General features: G+C 39.4%; 1 protein-coding gene across 1 annotated transcript; it reads right to left on the bottom strand.

The window, feature by feature from the left end:
• Positions 1-2,527: 2,527 nt before the first annotated feature.
• LOC116522009 (vomeronasal type-2 receptor 26-like) lies at positions 2,528-22,439 on the bottom strand. The gene is made up of 5 exons (XM_032236596.1): positions 22,243-22,439; positions 21,513-21,804; positions 19,638-20,501; positions 13,569-13,695; positions 2,528-3,426 (listed from the first exon to the last, which is right to left on the bottom strand). The coding sequence occupies exons 1-5, from the start codon at positions 22,437-22,439 to the stop codon at positions 2,528-2,530; spliced, it is 2,379 nt and encodes a 792-aa protein (XP_032092487.1).

Genomic DNA, 22,439 nt, shown 5'->3' with positions numbered 1-22,439 from the left:
TATAATATTATTTGAAGGTGTTAGGTAAGCTCCCCATTTGGAGAGCGAGTTCGTTCCGAGAAGCATTGTGTTGGAGAACACACAAACCAGCATACAGAGACACTGCAGTTTAACATAGGCTTTTACTTTTGTGGAAATAGAGGTATCAGAGTCCATCAAACAATCCAAGTCATACATGGTTAAGACAGTCAGTCATCAACGTCTTTCAGTTAAGGGATAATCCAAATAACATAGTCCATAATCATACAAACAGTCCAGTACACAAAGTTTGCTAGCAGTTGCAAAACATACAATAGCTCACGCTGATCACTATATGGCACTTCTAACAGCCAGCTTCCAAACACTCAGATCAGATCAGCATCTAACAGTGATTCTGGCTCCATCCTATGGCCGATTGAGGAAACAGCAACCAATCACATTTACAGCATGATTAAAAGAAACAGGTACAGCATTGTTACATGATTTCTATGTTGCCAACCAAACAGTTAGATTATATTCCTAACCGAAGGGAAGGGAAAAATGAATTGAAGCAGAATGAAAATACATTTTTGAAATTATGTAAGGTTCTTAAGGGGACAAGGTGGCTCAGTAACTAAGAGGCTGAGCTTGTTGATCAGAAAGGTCAGCAGTTCAGTGGTTTGAATTCCTAGCATCGGGTAACGACGTGTGCTTCCGTTACTTGTTCGAGGTTCTGCCAACCTAGCAGTTCGAAAGCATATAAAAATACAAGTAAAAAAATAGGAACCACCTTTGGTGGGAAGGTAACAGCATTCGGTGCACCTTAAACATTTTGGAATGCCAGCCACATGACCATGAAGATGTCTTCAGTCACATTGTCCAATTAAATGATTTCGCAGGTTACTTAGGTACTCCCTTTCTTCTTATTCTGACATCTATGGAGACGACCTTGGTTCCAAAGAGAAAGATTGGGGCTTTGTCTGGCAATGCATTCCAACTTCTCCCCCCTCCCCACACACACCTACATCTCCACAGTATGTGGAAACTGAGAAATGAGAAATAGCTCTTGCCGGGTTTGGTTTGAACTACTGTGACTCCTCTGCCATAGAAACTATAGCACCAGAGCTTCCAGCTGTCCCAGGGATACTTTCCAGGTTCTGACTAATGAGCTCAAGCAAATCAGAACTCCAAGGCTGGAATCTTCCTCAATATTCCTAAATATTTCCCAGGGTTTCTGCATAAGTAAAATAGAAAATCATTCCCTCCCCAAGTGTAACTGGTCACATTGTCCAATTAAATGATTTGGGGGGGGGGGCTACTTTGCTACTTCCATTCTACATATTCTGACATCTATGGAGATGACCTTGGTTCCAAAGAGAAAGATTGGTGCTTTTTCTGGCAAGACATTCAAACTTCTCCCCCCCACCCCACACAGACATCTCAACAGTATCTGGAAACTGAGAAATGAGAAATGGCTCCCGCCAGGTTCAGTTTGAAATTGACAGATATTGGATGCACCAAATTATGCATCTTTTGTATTATTTGGAACATTGAAGATGTCTTCAGTCACATTGTCCAATTAAATGATTTCGCAGGTTACTTAAGTACTCCCATTCTTCTTATTCTGACATCTATGGAGATGACCTTGGTTCCAAAGAGAAAGATTGGGGCTTTGTCTGGCAATGCATTCCAACTTCTCCCCCCACCCCCGTGAACATCTCCATATTATGTGGCAACTGAGAAATGAGAAATGGCTCCTGCCATGTTTGGTTTGAAATTGATGGACATTGGGTGAACAAATTCTGGATCTTTTGTATTATTTGGAACATTGTCAAAGGGAATAGATTGCATAAATTGTGGAGCATAACGTCCACTGCTGCATGGTCAGCGCTGTTTCTGCTTCTGCTTTTACATCATATGGCATTCTGATGTTTCCCATTGTTCCCCAGAAAACAATTGAAGGAGTGGAGATTAATATCAGGCAGGAGAAAAAAAACAGCTGCACTTACCAAGGTTCAAATAATCTAATTTATTGCTTATAGTCTTTGCAGAGGAATATACGCAAATAATGGTCATGCTTTTCGAAAATACAGTTAAGCTTACAAGAATTACAAACTCAATAAATTTTACATTTGAAAGAACACTGACAAATACAAAGTAAATGATACTGTGATAAATTTATGATTTTAAAATGGAAATATACTTCTTAATGTATTTATGTAATGCTTTAGGAATTCATGTAATGCCCCTGCAAATATCGGACATTATTTGATGTTCATCAATATCTGAAAAATCTTAACAGGGAATAACAATCTTAGATGACCAAAATCAAGTTCAATGCACATGTTGAAAAGGAGAAAGCATTATGTTAAAGAATCTTGTGAAATGGGGAAAATGAAGAAACAAGAGCAGAGATTTTGAATTGGGCAAAAATAATAAATCTAAATGATCATAAAAATCCTACACAAATCTTTCTTTTCAGAAATGCCCCTCTGCCCCTATCACTTATATGTTTCATATAGGTATTAGTCATTCTAGTAATTTTAAAGCAATTTTTCTGAGCCAGAAATTAATGTCTCTTTGTGAGTAGCTCCCTGTGGTTGAGGTCAGGGCGGAAAACAATGATGTAGCATTTTGGGAGGAATATGCATCCCAGTAATGCAGCGCTGGAGGCCAAAATGGAGAAGACCTCCACAGCTACCATGGCTTTTCCTTTTGTGCTCAGATAGGCTGGAAAGAAGGAGATCCACACACTGCAAAAGGCCAACATGCTGAAGGTGATGAACTTGGCTTCATTAAAGCTGTCAGGTAATTTACGGGCAAGGAAAGCCACAATAAAGCTGGCGATGGCCAAGATACCCATGTAGCCCAAGACACAGTAGAAGAAGAAAGCTGACCCCTCATTGCATTGTAAAATCATTTCTTGGGGCTGTGAATGCATGTCCAACTCTGGGAATGGGGGAGATGTCGATAACCAAACAATACAAATACATACTTGGAAGAGAGAGCAGGAAATGACAATAGAAAAGGCCAATCTTTTCCCCACCCATTTCCTCATCTGAGATCCAGGTTTAGTGGCCATGAAAGCAACAACTACAGTGGTGGTTTTGGCCAGTACACTAGAAACGGCCACTGAGAAAGTGATGCCAAACATTGAATGTCGGAGAAGGCAGGTCACTTTTCCAGGCTGGCTGAGGAAGAGCAAAGTGGAGAGAAAACAGAGCAGAAGAGAGACAAGGAGGGTGTAGGTGAGGGACCGGTTGTTGGCTTTGACAATGGGAGTATCTTTGTTCTTAATAAAAATTCCAAGAATCCAAGAGGTCCAGAAGAAGAAACCAAGAGCTGCTGAGGCTGAACCAATTCCTAAGGATTCTTCAAAAATTAGGAAAACCAGCAGTTTCAGTTTACATCCATTCTTTTCTTTATTTGGATAATGATCTTCAGAACATTCAAAGCAATCTTCCATATCTGGAAGGAAAATCAACATATTTCTTTTCATCTAGGCATTCCATACTATTGAGGGGTGCTTGGTGCTCTCTGAGTTTGCTTGTTTCCTTGTAAATGTTTCATCGACCCAAACTAAATACCATCAAAATGTCTTGTCAGTCTATGTGGATGGGGACCTACTTAGAGAGTCTTTGGTTGAACTGTTTACTTTTTTTTTTTCAACGTTTATCAAAGGTTTTATTTCTTTTAAAACACAAATATTTCATCATTTGTCAATCATTAAAACATTGAAGTACAAATTTTTTTTGTATGCCCCTCCCTCCCTCCACCCCCTACCCCCTCCTCCTCCCCCCCACGACTTCCCAGAACCCGTACACAGTATGGATTTTTAACAAACACAGTCTAAAATCTATTGAGAAAAAAGAAATAAAGAAATTAATGACATTCTACATTGACCTTAGCTTTTTCTTGCTGAACTAACTTTAAACAATTTAAATCATTTCTGATCTTAAGCATAGGCTAACTGTAATTTTTTGGTCCCATATTTATTTTGTATATAGTCAATCCATTTTTTCCAGTCTCGTTTATATCTCTCATTTGAGTGATCTTTAAGATATGCCGATATTTTAACCATCTTGGCTAAGTTTGTGACTTTCAGTGTCCATTCTTGGATTGTAGGCAAGTCTTCCTTCTTCCAGTATTGCGCCACCAACAGTCTTGCTGCCGTTATTAGGTGCAGAATCAAGTTAGTCTCTACCACTGTAAAGTCAGTACATATACCTAGTAAAAATAACTAGGTATATGAGGAGGAGTAAACTTTATCCTTCTTTTAAAGATATTTTGCATAATCCACCATATTTTTATCCAGAATGCCTTAACCTTTTGGCAGGTCCACCATATATTATAATATGTAGCATCGAGAGAACCATACCTCCAACATTTAGGCTGTACATTCGGATACATAGAAGCCAACTTTTTAGGATCTAAATGCCATCTATAGAACATCTTGTAAAAAATTTCTCTCAGATTTTGAGCTTGTTGAAATTTCACATTTCTTACCCAGATTCTTTCCCATGTATCCAACAATATTGGTTCTTCAATATTTTGAGCCCATTTTATCATATAATCTTTAACTAATTCTGTTTCCGAATCCATCTGTATTAATACATTATATATCCTCTTTATATGCATTAAGCTTTGATCTCTTATTTGTTTAAACAAGTTATCCTCAACTTGGATAAAACCAATTTTTTGATCTATTTTCCACCTAGCCTGTAATTGCCCATACTGGAACCATGTTTGAACTACCTTCTCCTCTTTTAATACCTCTAAAGATTTTAATTGTAATACCCCCCTTTCCGAGGTAAGAAGCTGTCTGTAAATAATTCTGTCCCGTTTTTGTGCTATATTCATATTTTCAATTGCGTGTCTAGGAATTGCCCACATGGGTATCTTGTCATTTAATTTATATTGGTATTTTTTCCAGACCCGCAGTAAAGCATTTCTTAAAATATGACTTTTAAAATTCTTATCCAATTTTTTGTTGAATAACAGGTAAGCATGCCAACCATATACCAGATCGTGTCCCTCAATATTCAATATTCTATCATTAGTTAAATGAGTCCAATCACTAATTACAGATAATGCCACTGCATCATAATATAGTTTTAAATTAGGTAGTTTCAAACCTCCTCTCTCATGTACATCTTGCATTATTTTCATCTTTACCCTCGGCTTCTTTCCTGCCCATACAAATTTGTTGATACCCTTCTGCCATTCTAAAAGATTCACATCTTTTTTAAGTATAGGTAACATTTGGAAAAGAAATAAAAATTTTGGTAAGATGTTCATTTTCACTGCCGCTATCCTACCCAACAAAGATAAGTGCAATTTCTCCCATTTTTTCATCTCTATCTGTATACTATGCCAAAGTGGTTCATAATTATGCTTATATAATTTCCCATTTGAAGTTAAGATGTTAACTCCAAGATATTTGACTTTTTTAACTACCTCACATCCTAGCATCACTCCTAATTCTTCCTTTTGTTTAGTATTCATATTTATAGCTAATATTTTTGTTTTTCCTAAATTTATTTTAAAGCCAGACACTTGACCATATTGATTAATCGTATTCATTAAGACCATACTGAATTCCTGCGGTTGTTCCAATATTATGACCAAATCATCCGCAAAATCGCGGACTCTATATTCTTGCTGCCTAATCTTGATCCCTTTTAAACCATCCAAGCCCCGTATTTTATTCAACAGTACTTCCAAAGTTATAATAAACAATAATGGGGACAAAGGACAGCCCTGTCTTGTACCTTTTCCAATTTGAAAAGAGTCTGTTAAACTTCCATTGACTATGATTTGTGCTGTTTGCTGTTGGTATATTGCTTTAATTTTTGCCTGTGCTCTTCTCTAACTGAAGGTATTTTCTCTTTATCTAAATATTTGTCTATATCTAAACCATTAATTTTATCCCCTTTATACAGTTCTGTAAAAAATTCCCGAAATGCGTTTTGAATCTCTTCCTATTGAAAGACCTCCTTCCCTCTTTAAATCAGTTTAGATATATTTCGAGTTTTCCTTTTTTTCCTAATCTGCTAAGCTAACCATCTGCCAGGTTTGTTTGCATTACAAAAGTATTGTGTTTTGCATATAATAAATTAGTGGCTATCTGGTCAGAGATCAACATGTCAAATTGAGATTTTAATATGTTAATAGCTTCCTTAACCTTTGTATCGCCTGGGTTCATTGTTAACTCCAACTCTTTTCTCTTAATTTCCTCTTCCAGTTCTGTTCGTTTTAACCCTTGTTTATTTCTATGTGTTTTATTTATATTCATCAGCACTCCTCTCATATATGCTTTGCTTGCATCCCATACAAATTCCATAGATGTACCCTTATTCATATTCAAAACAAAATATTCAGATAGCAGTTTTTTACAATCATTAATATACTTTTCATATCTAAATAAGTTTTCATTCAATCTCCAAGACCTTCTTGCCTGCACTACCCTTCCCAACTCCATCCAAACTGGGTTATGGTCCGAAAGGACCCTAGCCGCAATCTTTGTCTTCTTGACCCTAGAAAGCAAATCATTAGTAGTTAGTATAAAATCAATCCTTGAAAGGGATTGATGCCTGTCAGAGAAGAAAGTGAAGTCATATTCCTCTGCATTTCTTTCTCGCCAAATATCTCTCAATTCAAAGTCATCCATGATGTCAAAGAAAGGTTTGGGTAACTTTGCTCGCATCTTAGTATTTAGGCGGGAAGTCTTCTTATCTCTCTTAGTGTCTATCACTCCATTCCAATCACCCAATAGTATACAGGAACTATAGTCCCACTGTACTAATTTAGCATGAAGATTTCTATAGAATCTATCTTGCTGTTGATTGGGAGCATAAATTCCCAAAAGTAATGTCTTTTTCCCTTCTAGGATTAGGTCTAAAGCAATATATCTTCCGAAGGGATCTGCTTCTATTAATTCAGCTTTCATATCTTTTCTTAAGTATACAACTATACCATTCTTCTTTTCCATAGCGGAAGCTACAAAATGTTGACCAAGTTTTGAGTTAATCAAATATTTTTGATCAGTTGACTTGATATGAGTTTCTTGCAAACAAATTACATCATTCTTAAACTGTTTGAGATAGTGAAATATTTTCTTTCTCTTCTGTGGAGAATTCAGTCCATTGACATTCCATGTTAAAATCTTAGTTGTCATCTTTGGTTGGCTGAAGCATTTTTAGAACTTCCTGCATGGCCTGTTTAACCTTAGGCCTAGCTCCTCCCACTGCTTCCAGACTTGTTATTGTAGTTCCTTGATCGATGGCCGGTGATTGTTGATATTGTTGCTTTTTAGCTTGTTTCTCCATTCGTCTAGTAATCATGCAGCTAGGTCTTTGTTCCATAACACCATAAGATGCTCCATCTTATCTGGTGGTTGTGTAGTTTGCTGTCTATTCTGTCCTTCTTGTGGTCTTTCTCCAGGTCCAGATGGTGCAGGGTATCCAGCCTTCAATATATTATAATAAAAATCTCGGGCTTTCCATACAGAGTTGAGGCGATATCTTTGCCTATCAAATGTAAATATAATGCCAAATGGTGCATCCCATCTATACTGTATCTGACAATTTCTGAGTTCTTCGACCAAAAAAGCGTAGTCTCTCCTGGCTCTTAACATTTGAGGTGGTATCTCTTTCAAAACAGTCAGGTCTTGACCGCCAATTTGAAGCTTAGTGTTATAAGACGCTTGTAGTACCATATTTCTAAGCTCTCTTGTAGTGAAGTATATAACGATGTCTTGAGGAAGCTGCTTCTGCTTTGCCAGCCAAGAGTTAACGCGATAAGCTTTGTCGATTTGCCAGTCAAGTTTGGTCCCTGGTCTTCCCATCAGGCGGTCAAAAGCTTCTGATAGGATCTGTTTCAGGTTCTCCTGTTTCTCCTCACGCAGCCCCCTTACTCTTAATGCAAACTCCATTTGTCAATACTGTATCATAATAATTCTTTTTCAGCATTTTCCACTTTTTGTTCCACCACCTCTGTTTTCAAAGTCAAGTTGGTATTGGCGTCATTAAGATCCTCTAGAGTATCTTCCATTCCAGAAACATGTTCTGTCAATACAGTTACAAGTCTCAGCATTTCATCTCTAATTTTAACAACCCTAGCGTCGATTTTCTCATACAACTCCTGTTTAAGTCCTTTTATTTCACTTTTGATTTCTTCTTTCATTTCTTTTGTTTCCTCTTTCTCTCCTGCTTTATCACCTCTCTATGATCTCTAAGCTTATCTTCCATTTTAATTGTCTGTGCATTAAGAGCCTCGCTTAGTTTGCTCAGGAAAAATTCTTTCGTTAACACATCCCCAGCAGGGGGTGTAGGAAGCAGAGGCTGCAGCCTTGTGCCAGGCACAGGGGATGTGCCCCTGGGAATAGAGGGTGATGACTTCAAATTAATATTTAGTTTTGAAGCCATTTCAAAATTTATCTTCCTGCAATTAATAAAACTCTATTGCCTGACTATGCAGCTTTAAGCAGCTTTAAGTAAAGAAGCTGAATTTCTCCTTTTACTTTGAAATTTGAGGCTTGGCAAAACTTTCAGTGAGTAAACATTGTAACAAGACAGTTCAGCAGATTCATCATCATTTAACTTCCAGATAAGCAAGATTAATGAGGGAGTGAAACTCTTGTAAAAATGAAACTAATTAAAAAGCTTCTGCTGGCCGATTGTAAAGCAAGTGATAAGCATGCTCCTTTGAAATTTTGAGTTCTTGTAACAATTAACAAAAAGTATTCATTATTACTGGAGAAACCAGCCTGCTCGGCGCCATTTTAAAAGCCTCTAAGTAAATAGATTTTCAGAAGAGAGAAAGAAAAGAAGCTAAAATCTTGATAAATAACTATTGTCCATGCAAATGGATCCAGCTCGTGATAAGATTAAATCAATCAAAACTTTGAACTGAGTGGGGGAGACCTACTTTGTTCCTCATGAGGCAGTTTGAAGTTCCCAGCACGGACAGCCGTTCTGCTTTGGGCTAGCCCCCCTCTCTCTGCAAGCACAAAAGCTGCAAAAATCGAAGAGCATTTGCCAGCAAAACTATTTCTTCTTTCCTTCTTGCCTGAAGGTTAAGAAAACCTGTTAAGATGTCAGATGGAAGATCCTCTAAACAGGTACGTAGCCAGGAATTCGGAGGCAGCTGGTTTTTTGCTGCCACCAACAGCAGGCTCCTCCCAGGAAGTCGAACTGTTTACTGATGGCTTTTTTGCAACTTCTTCTTTTTTAAATAATCTTTATTAGTTATACTTTTTTTAAAGAATAAAACATACAAATACAAATACAACTTTAAACATACAACCCTCCCCCCCGCGGTGACAGACATTCACAGCGCAACTTTTTTTCCCCTTCCTCATTGTTTAGTCTCTAAGCAGCATCTTCTCGTTACAAAATTCAGGGATCTATTACAATACCCATGTTCACTTTTAGTTCCCATTGTTAACAACTGCTATTTAATTTTCCCCGTTTTAAGTCCCTGCTGTTCTCCTTGTCGCCCACATATACCATAGGTTCCAGCTAAGATAATGTTCCGTTTCTCCTTTGTCCCTCAGCCAACCCGTCATTCTGTCCATTTCTGCACATTCATAGATCTTTTTAATAATGGCGTCTTCCGATGGTATGGTAGTAGATTTCCAAAATTGTGCATAGGTTATTCTTGCGGCCACAATTATATGTAGGCTCAAATGCAATATAGATTTACTCATGTTTTCTGGTTTCATGCTTAGTAGACAATTCTCGGTTTTCCATTCCATTCTTGCCCCGGTAACCTCTTTTAGCCAGTTTTGAATCCTTCTCCAGTATTTCGTGGCCTCAGTACAATACCACCAAATATGGTAGAATGTGCCATCCCTTCTTCCACATTCCAACACAGTGGAGATAACCCAGGAAACATTTTGGCTAACCTCGTTTGGGGGAAGTGCCATCTATAAACCATCTTGTATACAAAAAAATCTTATCTAGCCCCTGAGGGTTTGAGTAGATCCCAAACCATACCTTATCACTTTTAAACCTATTTCTAATCTGTAAATATTCCCACCATTCCAGATTCCTGCCCTGCTGCTCTATTTCCATCTTTGTTTTCATGTTGCCATCTTCTTTCATAATGTCTTTATATGTTATGTTTCTTGTCCAATTAAATACACTGGGATGCGTTAAGGCCTCCAACGGTGCCAACCAACACGGAACCCTAAGATAGTACTTTTTCCTCATCTTTTCCCACACCTCCATCAAAATCTTCCGAATATAATGTCCCATGAAGTACCTATGGGGAGTATCTCTTTCTTGCCAGAGAGAGGCATGCCATCCCTGGGGGAGGTCATGTCCCTCTATAGCCAATAGGCGCCTTCTACTCAACGTCACCCAATCCTTCACCCATGTCATAATTGCTGTATTATAATATGCTTCCCAGTTGGGTACTCTGAAGCCTCTCAGTTCTTTACGTTTTTGCAACATTTGGGCTTTAATTCATGCTTTCTTGCCTTGCCATATAAATCGAGCCAATATTGTCTCCAACGATTTAAAAATTTTTTTGTCCAATTTAGTCGGTGCCGTTTGAAACAAAAACAAAAATTTCGATAGTACATGTGTCTTAACTGTCCCAATCCTGCCCATCAAAGACAGTTGTTTACCACTCCAATTAGTCATATCCTTAGATACCTGTTGTAGTAATTTCATATAATTATCTATCTTGATAGAGGAACATCTCTCCGTAAGCCAAATTCCCAAGTATTGTATTTTATGGGCCATGTTAATCCCTAACAAGCTTTGTACTTCCCTTTTCTGGTTCAAAGTCCTATTCTTAATTAACAGTTTTGTCTTCTCTTTATTTATACATAACCCCGCTATCATACTGTACTCCTCTATTTTATGTAAAAGTTGTATCCCAGAAGCCATAGGATCCTCCAGAATAAAAACAAGGTCGTCGGCAAAAGCCTGGACCTTAAATTCCTGAGCTTTAACTTGTAACCCTTTAATTTGTATATCACTCCTCACTATTCTAAGAAGGGGTTCTAATGTAAGGATAAACAGTAGGGGGGATAACTGGCATCCTTGTCTTGTGCCTTTACCAATCTCAATATCACCCGCCTCTTCTCCATTTACCAATAATGTCGCGGTTTGTCGTACATAAATTGCCCGAACTGCGTTTAAGAAGTTTTCTCCAAACTTCATATTTTCTAATAGTGACAACATAAACTTCCAATTTACCCGATCAAAAGCCTTTTGTGCGTCGAGAAACATAAAGGCCACTTGTTTGTCCAGCCGGGCTTCATAATATTCTAAGGCATCCAAAATAATTCTAACATTATCTTTCAAATGCCTTTGCGGCAGGAAGCCGTTCTGATCAGGGTGTATAAATTTGCTAAGGAAGAATTTAAGTCTATCTGCTAGTATAGCTGCAAAGATTTTATAATCCACATTCAAAACTGAAATGGGCCTATAGTTTTTAATTTGGGTATGGTCAAATTATAGTTTTTAATTTGGGTATGGTCAAATTATAGTTTTTAATTTGGGTATGGTCTTATTTTGAGATCTTAGGTAGATTTGCATTATCTAAAAATTCCTTAATTTGGTCCTCAGAAATTTCCCCTCTACTATATAGTTGCTAAAAAAAAAAACTTGAATAATTTCCCTTGATTTCTACTAATTCCCCTCTACTATTCTGCAGTTGAGCTATACGTCTGCTCTCTCTTTCTTTCCATAGTCTATAAGAGAGCCAACGACCCAGTTTGTTAGCATCCTCAAAAAAGTTTTGCTTAATCCCCCTAAGATTCCGAGCAACATCCTCATGATCTAGAAGAGATATCCCGTGCTTAATTCTAGCCATTTCTTCTTTTTTTAATCATCTAGTGGGTCCTGTTGCAAGGCTTTTTCCACCACCTCCAATTTGGCTACCCATTTTGCCCTCTCTTCTATTTTTTTTCCACTGTGTGCCTATTGTATATTTAATAGCTAGGCCCCTCATATAAGCCTTGGCTGTATCCCAAAGTATTTGTGGGGTTACTCCCTTCCTATTTTCTTCACACACAAAAAAAACCTCATTTCCCTTTTAAACATTAGTTGAAATTCTTGTTCTTTCACTGTCTCTGTATTCATCATTCACCTTATCTTCCTCCCCTGCCTTACTCCTTTCCACACCAATAAGAGTGGATTATGATCGGCCCAGGTATTAACCTTGATTGCTGCTTCCTTAATCAGATCCCCAATTTCTGATGTCAACCAAGCCATGTCGATCCTAGAACAGGATTGATGTCTATGTGAAAAGAAAGTAAATTACTGTTTCTGTGGTTGGAGTTCACTCCATACATTCTTTAATTCATATTCCTCCCTCATGTCTTCAAAAGTTTTGGGGAGAGTTCTCCTCCTTTCTCTTAATTCCCCAACCCCTTTTGGATGTTTCATGGGTTATAGTCCATTGTACTTTCTAAAAAAGGTACTTTGATTATTGTTCGGCGGGTATATGACCACCAGCAAAATTTTATATCGACCAAATTTCAATTCAACCATTAAAAGTCTCCCCTCGCCATCAGTATACACCAATTAAGAATCGATATGATCTTTAAGGGGCACAATGCCCCTTTTCTTTTCATCTGCTTCTTGTTTGGTGTGTTATTTACTTGTTTGTTGGTTTGAGGTTAACTTTGGAGTTAATCTATGATGATATTGATGCTGATTAGTGGCGGAGAGATGCTGGAGTCTATTTTGTTCTCTTTTGGTCTGATTGATTGCCTCTTTTGCATAATCATTAGATGCTGTTAATCTCTGTGGTTGATTGATGGCTGATTTGTGAGAGTGCCAGGTATCTAGATATTCCCTGGCATTTTTGGACTTGGTGTGGTCTAGCATTGTCACATTTTCCCAATTGAAACTACCGTTAAATCTGTCTATAGATTGTGAAATTAAAGAATTATGTTCATGTCTTCTGACCCCAGTTGGTATTCATGGATAGATTCTGATAGTATTCCGCCTGTTCATGTCACTTAGTCGTGGTTGCAGTCCTTATATTGTACCTTTACATGACTCTTGTTTTTCTTCTGTGCTTGCTCCGTCTTTTGGTTTGCTTAGGAAATTTTGATGGGCTTTAGTTGGCTCATGTGCTACACTGATTCTATATGGTTGTACAAGTTGTTTGGTGGCTTTTGAGATATTGTTGATTTATAGCAATGTAATTCTGTTTAGGGTTTGTGTTTGTTGTGCTGTGTTGGATTGAGTGGTTAGGAACATTTTGTTGAAGATGTGTGGGAATGCATTTTGTTGGAATGTGTTGCATAGATGCTCCCTTTCCATTTTCTATTGTTCTGGGTTGCAGAACTGTATTTGGGCTTCTTTAAATAAAGTCCTTACTCTGGATACCCAGACAACTGAAAGCAAACAGCATTTCTTACTAGCAGAGATTATATGTTACCTACTTAGGGTAATGAAACATCTGCAAGAAAACAAGTAAGCACAGAGAGCCCCAAGGACCCCTCATTTCAACCCTGAGCTACAAATATTCTTCTTTATTGGTATTCCATATTATCGAAAATCTCCTTATTAAAGTAATACATAGAAGTATTTTATTAAACTTTTCCTTAAGTCAAATGAAAAATGGTAGAATTACTGTCCTACCATTATGGTTTGAAATCTTCCCTTCTGGGCATGGAACACAGTCATAGCAGCAGAACTGATCCCCCTCAATTCCTTTCTTCCAGGATCCAGGTAAACAGGGGTCACTGCATCGAGAAAATGGAGGGACCTGGAGATAAGCACAAGAGATTTTGAAATTGGATGTAGTTAGAGTTAGATTCTGTAATTTTTCTCCTTTATGGAGGGGAATTATTTTTGACTTCCCAAAGGATTGATAAAAGATGCAGGTATTCAAAAAAGTAGAAATTGTAATTATGTACAAAATTTCCTGCTTGAAAGACAGTGTGAACAAATCATAACACTTTGTAACTATCTCATGGAAAGGAATACTGAACTTATTAATTTCCTCTACAACTTAAAATAGATGTGGAAACCACAATGATGTAGAAAAGGTCCTGTTTGAAGAGCAGTAAATAATTGCACAGGGGAGCAATTTCATGAAGAAATAGCTACTCTTGTGATTTCAAATGGATGTGCAAATCAAACATGCCAAATTGTATTGTAACATCATTTTGTCAATTTAATGAGTGCTTGATCATCAACAACATTTGAAAAGAATATTCCATTATTTCTTTAAAATCAAGGAATCAGATTTTGACTGAGATTAGGTTCAATATGGCATCATAATGGATTAAGACATTGTCAATTCACTAATTAGATACCTGATTAAGACCTGGACTCCAGACTATCACGTCTTCATCAACCCATAATTCCTTCCCTTTGGGAGCCTCTACATCCAGCTTTCCAACTCTAACTCTCTGAAAGGATCTATTTGGAAAAGTGACCAAGTTGGTGATGTCGAATCCACCAGTTGCTTCCCCTTTCTCATTCAGAAACACTCTCTCCCCAGCTGAATTGTTAAAAGAAATGCTTTGAAGAAATGAATGAAGCTAATTGAAATGGAATAAAAGAGAGAGGGAATTAAAAGGAACGTATAGAGAAGACAAAAAGATATCCAAGTTACATTCACCCATTCTGCCCTTTCCAATAACTCTTAATAATTACGTAAACTTAGAAATTTTAAAATCAATATTGTATGGAAATATATATGTCAACTCTTTGATTTATTTGATATTATTTTAAGGAAATATAACTACGCACAGAATCAGAATGAAAATAGGCTTTTGAATTATATCTCTTTATCCATTTACTAAAAAAAACTAATTCAAGATAGATAATGTATAATATTTACACATTAGTACAAAGCTATTTGAGAGTCTGAGGTCTAGTTAATTTCCAGATTTTAGAATTTGAGACAGAAGCTTTCTTTAATAGATAAATGAGAGTTAGAGACTGATAGAGACTCATTCTGCAAATATAAGGCTGTTTCATACTATGCATACCACATTTAAAAAGGGCCTAAGATGCCTCTAAATATCCCAAAGACACAGAAAACGTAGTTAGTCAATTAGCTGAGAATTGATTTGTTTTTGGAGAGATAACAAAAAGCAATATAAATTATCCTTTTAACTGTTATTGTTCAAGCTATGCTGATTTATTAAATATTTTTTATCATTTTTGGTATGTATTTTATACAGAACAACATAACACAGATGCAAGATACCTTGAATGTTTTCTAGTAAAACAGCCAGCTCAATGAGAAGATCCTACAACATTTCAAACAAATGGCTGTCTAATAAACAGCTTCTGACCAAAAAAAGCTTCTTCCAATATGTTAAATACAAGAAAAAAGAGAAGGAAACAATTGCTCCATTGCTGGGAGAAAGTGTCAAGAAGGTACAATCAACAGGGAGAAAGCAAAACTACTCAACTTGTTTTTTTCCACTGTCTTTACACAAAGGGAAAAAACAATCCAAACTATCAAAAACAACCATACAAAAAAACAGATTAGGAACACAAGTTAAAATAGGGAAGAAAATGGTATGTGAGCTCCTGTCTACCCTAACTGAGTTCAAATCACCAGGACTGGATAGATTACACCAGAAGGTTCTGAAGGAACTTTTATACTTTTTTTTATATACTTTTGCCTTTATTTGTATGCCGCCCTTTTCCCTAAGGGGACTCAGGGCGGCTCACAATTCAAAAGGGAGGGGGAAACAACAAACAATAAACAATACAGCATATTAAAAAAGAAAAACACAACAATCACACAATTCGAGTGGGGCTATAATCTTAACCCCAGGCCAGCCAGGACAGCCAGATCTTTACAGCAGCGCGGAAGGATTGGAGGGTGGTGAGGGTCCGAATCTCCACGGGGAGTTCGTTCCAAAGGGACGGAGCAGCCACCGAGAAGGCCCTCCTCCGGGTAGTTGCCAGTTTGCACTGGCTAGAAGATGGGGTTCGGAGGAGGCCTAATCGATGCGATCGAATCGGTCTGGTGGAGGTAATTGGCAGTAGGCGGTCTCTCAAGTACCCAGGCCCACTACCATGAAGGGCTTTATAGGTGATAAGTAGCATCTTGAAGCGCACCCGGAGATCAATAGGTAGCCAGCGCAGCTCGTGGAGGATAGGTGTTACGTGGGTGAACCGAGTTGCACCCACTATCGCTCGCGCGGCCGCATTCTGGACTAGCTGGAGTCGCCGAATGCTCTTCAAGGGCAGCCCCATGTAGAGCACATTGCAATATTCCAGCCTAGAGGTCACAAGGGCACGAGTGACTGTTGTGAGGGCCTCCCGGTTCAGGTAGGGACGCAACTGGTGTACCAGGCGAACCTGGGAAAATGCCCCCCTGGTCACAGCTGACAAATGATGTTCGAAGGTCAGCTGTGGGTCCAGGAGGACTCCTAAGTTGCGAACCCTGTCTGAGGGGCGTATAGTTTGACCCCCCAGCCTGAGAGATGGAGTACTTGGCCAATTCTTGGGAGGGAAACACAGCAGCCACTCGGTCTTTTCTGGATTGAGCACAAGCTTGTTGACCCCCATCCAGTCTTTAACAGCATCCAGCCCCTGGCTCATCACATCCATCGCTTCGTTGAGTTGGCACGGGGCGGACAGATACAATTGAGTATCGTCCGCATATTGATGGTATTTTATCCCGTGCCGTCGAATGATCTCACCCAGCGGTTTCATGTAGATGTTGAAAAGAAGGGGGGACAGGACCAAACCCTGAGGCACCCCACATGTTAGGGGCCTAGGGGTCGATCTCTGCTCCCCAATTAACACCGACTGTGACCTGTCCGAGAGGTAAGAGGAGAACCAGTGCAAAACAGCGCCTCCCACCCCCACTTCCCACAGTCGTCGCAGAAGGATACCATGGTCGATGGTATCGAAAGCCGCCGAGAGGTCAAGGAGCACTAGGATGGAGGCGTGGCCTCCATCCCTGGCTCTCCAGAGATCATCGGTCAACGCGACCAAAGCGGTTTCTGTGCTGCAGCCAGGTCTGAAGCCAGACTGGAACGGATCGAGATAGCTGGCTTCCTCCAAGGACCGCTGGAGCTGAAAGGCCACCACCTTCTCAACAACCTTCCCCACAAAGGGGAGGTTGGAGACTGGACGATAGTTATTTAAAACAGCTGGATCCAAGGATGGTTTCTTCAGGAGGGGTCTCACCACTGCCGTCTTTAAAGCGGGGGGAAAGATCCCCTCCCGAAGAGAGGCGGTAACAACCACCTGGATCAAGCCTCGTGTCACCTCCCTGCTGCTTACAACCAGCCAGGAAGGGCACGGGTCCAGCACACATGTGGAGGCACCTACAGCTCTCATGGCCTTGTCCACATACTCAGGGGCAACAGCCTGAAACTCAATCCAGCGATGACTTACCAGATCATCCCTTAGTGCCTCGGCTGGATCTGCGGGATTGGAGTCCAGGTCCGCCCGGAGCCGAGCAACCTTGTCTGCGAGAAATTGGACGTAGTCCTCAGCCCAGCCCTGCAGCGGATCGCCCGTATCCCTCCTATTTAGGAGGGAATGGGTTATCCTAAACAGGGCGGCTGGGCGCGACTCAGCAGACGCAACCAGAGAGGCAATGTGTGTTTTCTTAGCCGTCCTAATTGCCGGAACGTAATCTCTGGTGCAGGTTGTCAAAAATGCTCGGCTCGATTCAGATTTGCTGGACCTCCATAGGTGCTCTAGGCGTCTCCTTCGGAGCTTCATCTCCCGGAGTTCCTCAGTAAACCAAGGAGCCTTCCGGGATCCACTGCCTCGGAGCGGCCGTAGAGGCGCAATCCGGTTAAGAGACTCCGCTGCTGCCAGATCCCAGGCAGCAACCAGAGTCTCCGCCGAACTGCGGGCGAGAGTATCAGGAATAACCCCAAGCTCCGTCTGGAACCCCGAAGGGTCCATAAGTCGCCTGGGGTGGAACCACCTGGTCGGTTCCTCCTCCCTACAGTGGGGGTTTGGTCTCCGAAAGTCAAGCCTCAATAGGTAGTGGTCTGACCATGACAGGGGCAAGATCTCGCTACCCCTCAGACCAAGATCACAATTCCACTGCTCCGAGAGGAATACGAGGTCAAGCGTGTGACCCGCTGAATGGGTTGGTCCTCGGATTACTTGGGTCAAGCCCATGGCAGAACTGGCAGATGAGATAGCAGAACCACTGAACTATATCTTTCAAGGATCCTAGAGCACCACGGAATAGCCAGAGTACTGGAAAAGAGCTGATGTAGTTCCTATCTTCAAAAAAGGAAAAATATAGATCCAGGAAACCACAGACCTATCAGCCTGACCTCAACGTCAGGGAAGATTCTGGAAAAGTTAATCAAGCAATGAATCAGCAAAAACTAGAAGCCCACAAAGAAAAAAAACCAAAAACCAACATGGTTTTGTCAAAAAGAGATCATGCCAGACTAATCTTGTTGCCAAGGTGGCGCAGTGGTTAAATGCAGCACTGCAGGCTACTGCTAGATCAGCAGGTCAGCGGTTCAAATCTCACCGGCTCAGGGTTGACTCAGCCTTCCATCCTTCCGAGGTGGGTAAAATGAGGACCCAGATTGTTGGGGGCAATATGCTGACTCTCTGTAAATGGCTTAGAGAGGCCTGAAAGGCCTATGAAGCGGTATATAAGTCTACTGCTATTGCTATTGTTGCATTCTTTGGCAAAGTGACAAAATTAGTGGATATACTTGGACTTCAATAAGGCATTTGATGAAGTAGAACATAACCTACTACTAGATAAAGTAGAAAAATGTGGGTTAGACAGCATTTCCATCGGATGGATTCATAACTGACTGACCAACTGCACTCAATGTGTAGTCGTCAATGGAATTTCATCTACATGAAGGAAAGTATGCAGTGGGATACCCTAAGGCTCTGTTTTAGGCCCAGTACTCTTCAACATCTTCATCAATCACTTGGAGGGGGGAACAGATGTGGAACTCATCAAATTTGCAGATGACACCAAACTGGCAGGAATAGCCAACACTCAAGAAGATTGGCTCAAGATACTGAAAGATCTTGACAGACTTGAACATTCGGCACTATCTAATAAAATGAAATTCAATGGTTAAAAAAGTAAGGTTCTACATTTAGGCATGAAAATAAATACAGGTAGTGTATATGTAGCTCCTTGCTCAATAGTAGTAATTTTTAGGAGGGATTTTGGAGTCCTGGTGGACAACCATTTAAATATGAGCCACTAGTGTGCAGCAACTGCCAAAGAAATCCAACCCAGTTCTAGGCTGCATAAACAGTGGGATTAAATCAGGACCACTTGAACAGTTAATACCATTTTAAATTGCCGTCGTAACCCCACACATGGAATACTGCATTCATATTTGGCTGCCACAATATAAAAAAAAGATGCTGAGACTCTAGAAAGATTGCAAAGAATAACAATAAAGATCATTAGGGAACTGGAAACTAGAACATATGAAGAACAGTTGCAGGAATTGGGTAGATTAGAGATTAGATAACCATTTGTCTGAAGTGGTGTAGGGTTTCCTGTCTAAGCAGTGGGTTGGACTAGAAGAACTCCAAGGTCCCTTTCAACTTTGTTATTCTAATCTATTCTATTCTATGTCCACAACTAATTACTGTCAAGAAAGGGTTCGATTTCTATTTTTTTCCACACATGTAGAATATATTAAGAGTTTCCACAATGGGTTCCAAAAGTGCTGATTGAAAGAAAAGAAGCCTCCAGTGCAAATGGAATACCTGCCAAGGGTGTAGCTGTGGAAGATCAGGGTTTTTACTCATCATGGTTTTCCTCCTATTGAACCTCAACATGTCTAGAGCCTGCAAAGCATGAGCCACAGCATAAACAGCATTGTAGACGCTGTAGCTTTGGCCAGTCATTTCCATTTCAAACAGAGGTGCAGGAAGATCCTCCAGCTTCATCTCCTCAGTGCATCTCCTACTGTGTATTTCTTGTAACTCTGACTTTGGAAATGAACAGTCAAATGACTGTTCCCAAATATCCTGTCGAAACCCATCTCTGGAGTCTAAAAGAGGTTTGATGGACTGAACAAATTCCCTGAAACCTACAACAGCTGTTGAATGAATGGTGAAGGAAAGAGCCCCATGGAACATCTTGAGATCTGAACTTATTTGAACACCTGTTAGTGCAAAATCAGTCATTGCAGTCACGATCCACACCTTTCCAAATAAGGCAGTTTCTCTGCTTTCAGGATCTGACAGAAATATTATAAATCTTAGCCGCATAATTGTCCCGGATTCCCCATAGACAAGAAATGCATTTGATTTGCTACTCAACATATTAATTGAAGTAATGAACATTCCTAGATAAGTTTCTTCCATGTTTTCAAAGTGTAATGTTGGATCAAGCCTGTCTATGAATGCTGAACATATTCCATTCTGTGAAAGTAAGGGCTGCATTTTCTGTAAGAATTTTTCTCCACTGTTATTACGAACAGAAAATATCCCAATCCATGTCCACCTGAAATGATGAAGCAGTTGGATGATCCCAATGTACTGCTGGTCTTCTTTGGGGACCATGAAATAAAGTGAAGAGAGCTTACTGGTCTGAAATTGCTCCTGAGGTAATGCACCAAAAGTCAGCTAAAAGAAAGTGCAGTAGAGTTATGATGAGACTTTGGTTCAAATTTAATTTTTCTATTTGTTTTCATTTGAAATATATACAAGGAAAATTGTTCTTCTAGCATTTCCTAAAGAATATAGACACAATTTTGGGGAAAATATTTCAATCATATGCACTAGATCAGGGGTGTCAAACTCAAGGCCCAGAGGCTGGATGGAACCTGGGGAGTTCTTAGATCAGGCCCAGAGGGCTTCCCTGGAAACAGTGAGGGACTAACCTCTGGTGCCTTGGCCTTGCCCTCCCAACCTCCATTTTTCCTTTCAGAATGCTGGAGCATGTTCTCGCAGCCGAAAATACAGCTTACGAGAGCTCCCTGTGCCCCTCTGGTCAGATCTAAGTTTAGTACATAAAATTATCTGCTACAATGTTCAATGACTACAATGATTATTTCAGCCTCAAACACAAAAACACATGACACACAATAAATGCAAAATTAAGCTAAACCACTCCAAATTCTTTTTCAGAAAATATGACGTAAGCAACAGGACTTCCCATGCCTGGAATGCACTACCTGACTCTGTGGTTTCTTCCCCAAATCCCCAAAGGTTTAACTTTAGAATGTCTACTGTCAACCTCATCCCATTCATAAGATGTCTGAAAGGGTCCTGCATAAACGCACCAGCGAGCCTACTATCCGTGTCCTAATGATCCTTTTTTATTTATATCCATTTTCTATGTTAATATCATGTTTATACTTACATGTGTTATCTAATGCTTCGCAAAATAAATAAAATAAATAATAAAATCAATTATTTTAGTAAATCAATTCAAATATTCCTGCAGCTACTCCTGATATTCACTTTGTGTAACTAGCAGGATAGTTTCAGATAACAATGCTAAGTATTTGACATTAAGTCGTGCAGAACATTCCAACACTTATTAACACAAACCTAAGTCTAATTTTTTATGTGCATTAATTATTCCATAACAACAAGATTAAGAATTTTCTTCTAAACCCCTTTAGAACGTACTTGTGGAATCTTTAAGAATCCTATAATTTCAGCTATATAAGTTGATGTGTCAAAATCCAGTCCCCCAATGATAGCCATGAGATTCTTCTGGCTATCACATTTGTAGTTAGGGACAAATTCCTCGGATTTAAAAAGCAGGTCCAGAGTGGCACGATAGGTCAATCTTGGGTTGTTGTAACTGTCATAGATATGGAACCCCAGAGTGAAATTGGGTAAGATCTGGGTGTCCTCATTGATCTCCTTCACAGCAAAGGCCAAGGCAAGGATGTGCTGGTAGAACTTCATTACTACACTGCAAAGGATTTAAATACCCCATTTGAAAAAGAAAGTTTATTATTCTCATAAGCAAGGTTGCATCATTTCTGTATGAATAACTAACATTTCTTTCTCTGATTAAAGTAGGAAAGTAATGGGTTTTCTAACATGCTGAATATTTTGTACAACAACATATGTACAACAAAATCAATTCCACCATATATCAGTCATTTATTCTATATATTTTGTTAAGAATGATGATAAAGATTTAAAACAAATATTACAAATGTCATTCAGAAGATGTTTTCCACTAAACCTTTATACATTATATTACAAGTACTTTAAAATCAAGTAAAAAACCATAAAATGTATTCTCCCATAAATAGGAGGACTAGTTATAACATCTATATTGATACTCTCATAAGCAAATTTGAGGAAACAGATTAAGATTAGGAAAAGAGGAAAAAATCCTTACCATGTTACGTCGTAAGATGTTATAGAAGGATATTCCTTAAAATCAATACCAAAAAGGTTGTAATGGATGTGGGACGTCATCCCTCCAATCATGAGGTCACCAGGTTGGTACCACTCATGAGGAATAAGGAAAGCATCACTCGCAGGGCAGCTCAGCGTCCCAATTTTCTGCATCAAGAATACTAGGAGCAGCAACAT

Source organism: Thamnophis elegans, chromosome Z (assembly GCF_009769535.1).
Source record: "Thamnophis elegans isolate rThaEle1 chromosome Z, rThaEle1.pri, whole genome shotgun sequence".
Classification (NCBI taxonomy): domain Eukaryota; kingdom Metazoa; phylum Chordata; class Lepidosauria; order Squamata; family Colubridae; genus Thamnophis; species Thamnophis elegans.
Note: the sequence above shows the minus strand (reverse complement) of the source record. Positions and strands in the feature narration are given on the sequence as shown.

Bases quoted from the DNA above. Each gene is read 5' to 3' on its own strand.
- LOC116522009 (XM_032236596.1), bottom strand. From the start codon at position 22,439: ATGTTGCTGCTCCTAGTATTCTTGATGCAGAAAATTGGGACGCTGAGC. The intron at 21,805-22,242 runs GTAAGGATTTTT...AATCCTTTGCAG, and splicing joins ACATCTTACGACGTAACATG to TGTAGTAATGAAGTTCTACC. The intron at 3,427-13,568 runs GTAGGACAGTAA...TTTTCCTTCCAG, and splicing joins GAAGATTTCAAACCATAATG to ATATGGAAGATTGCTTTGAA.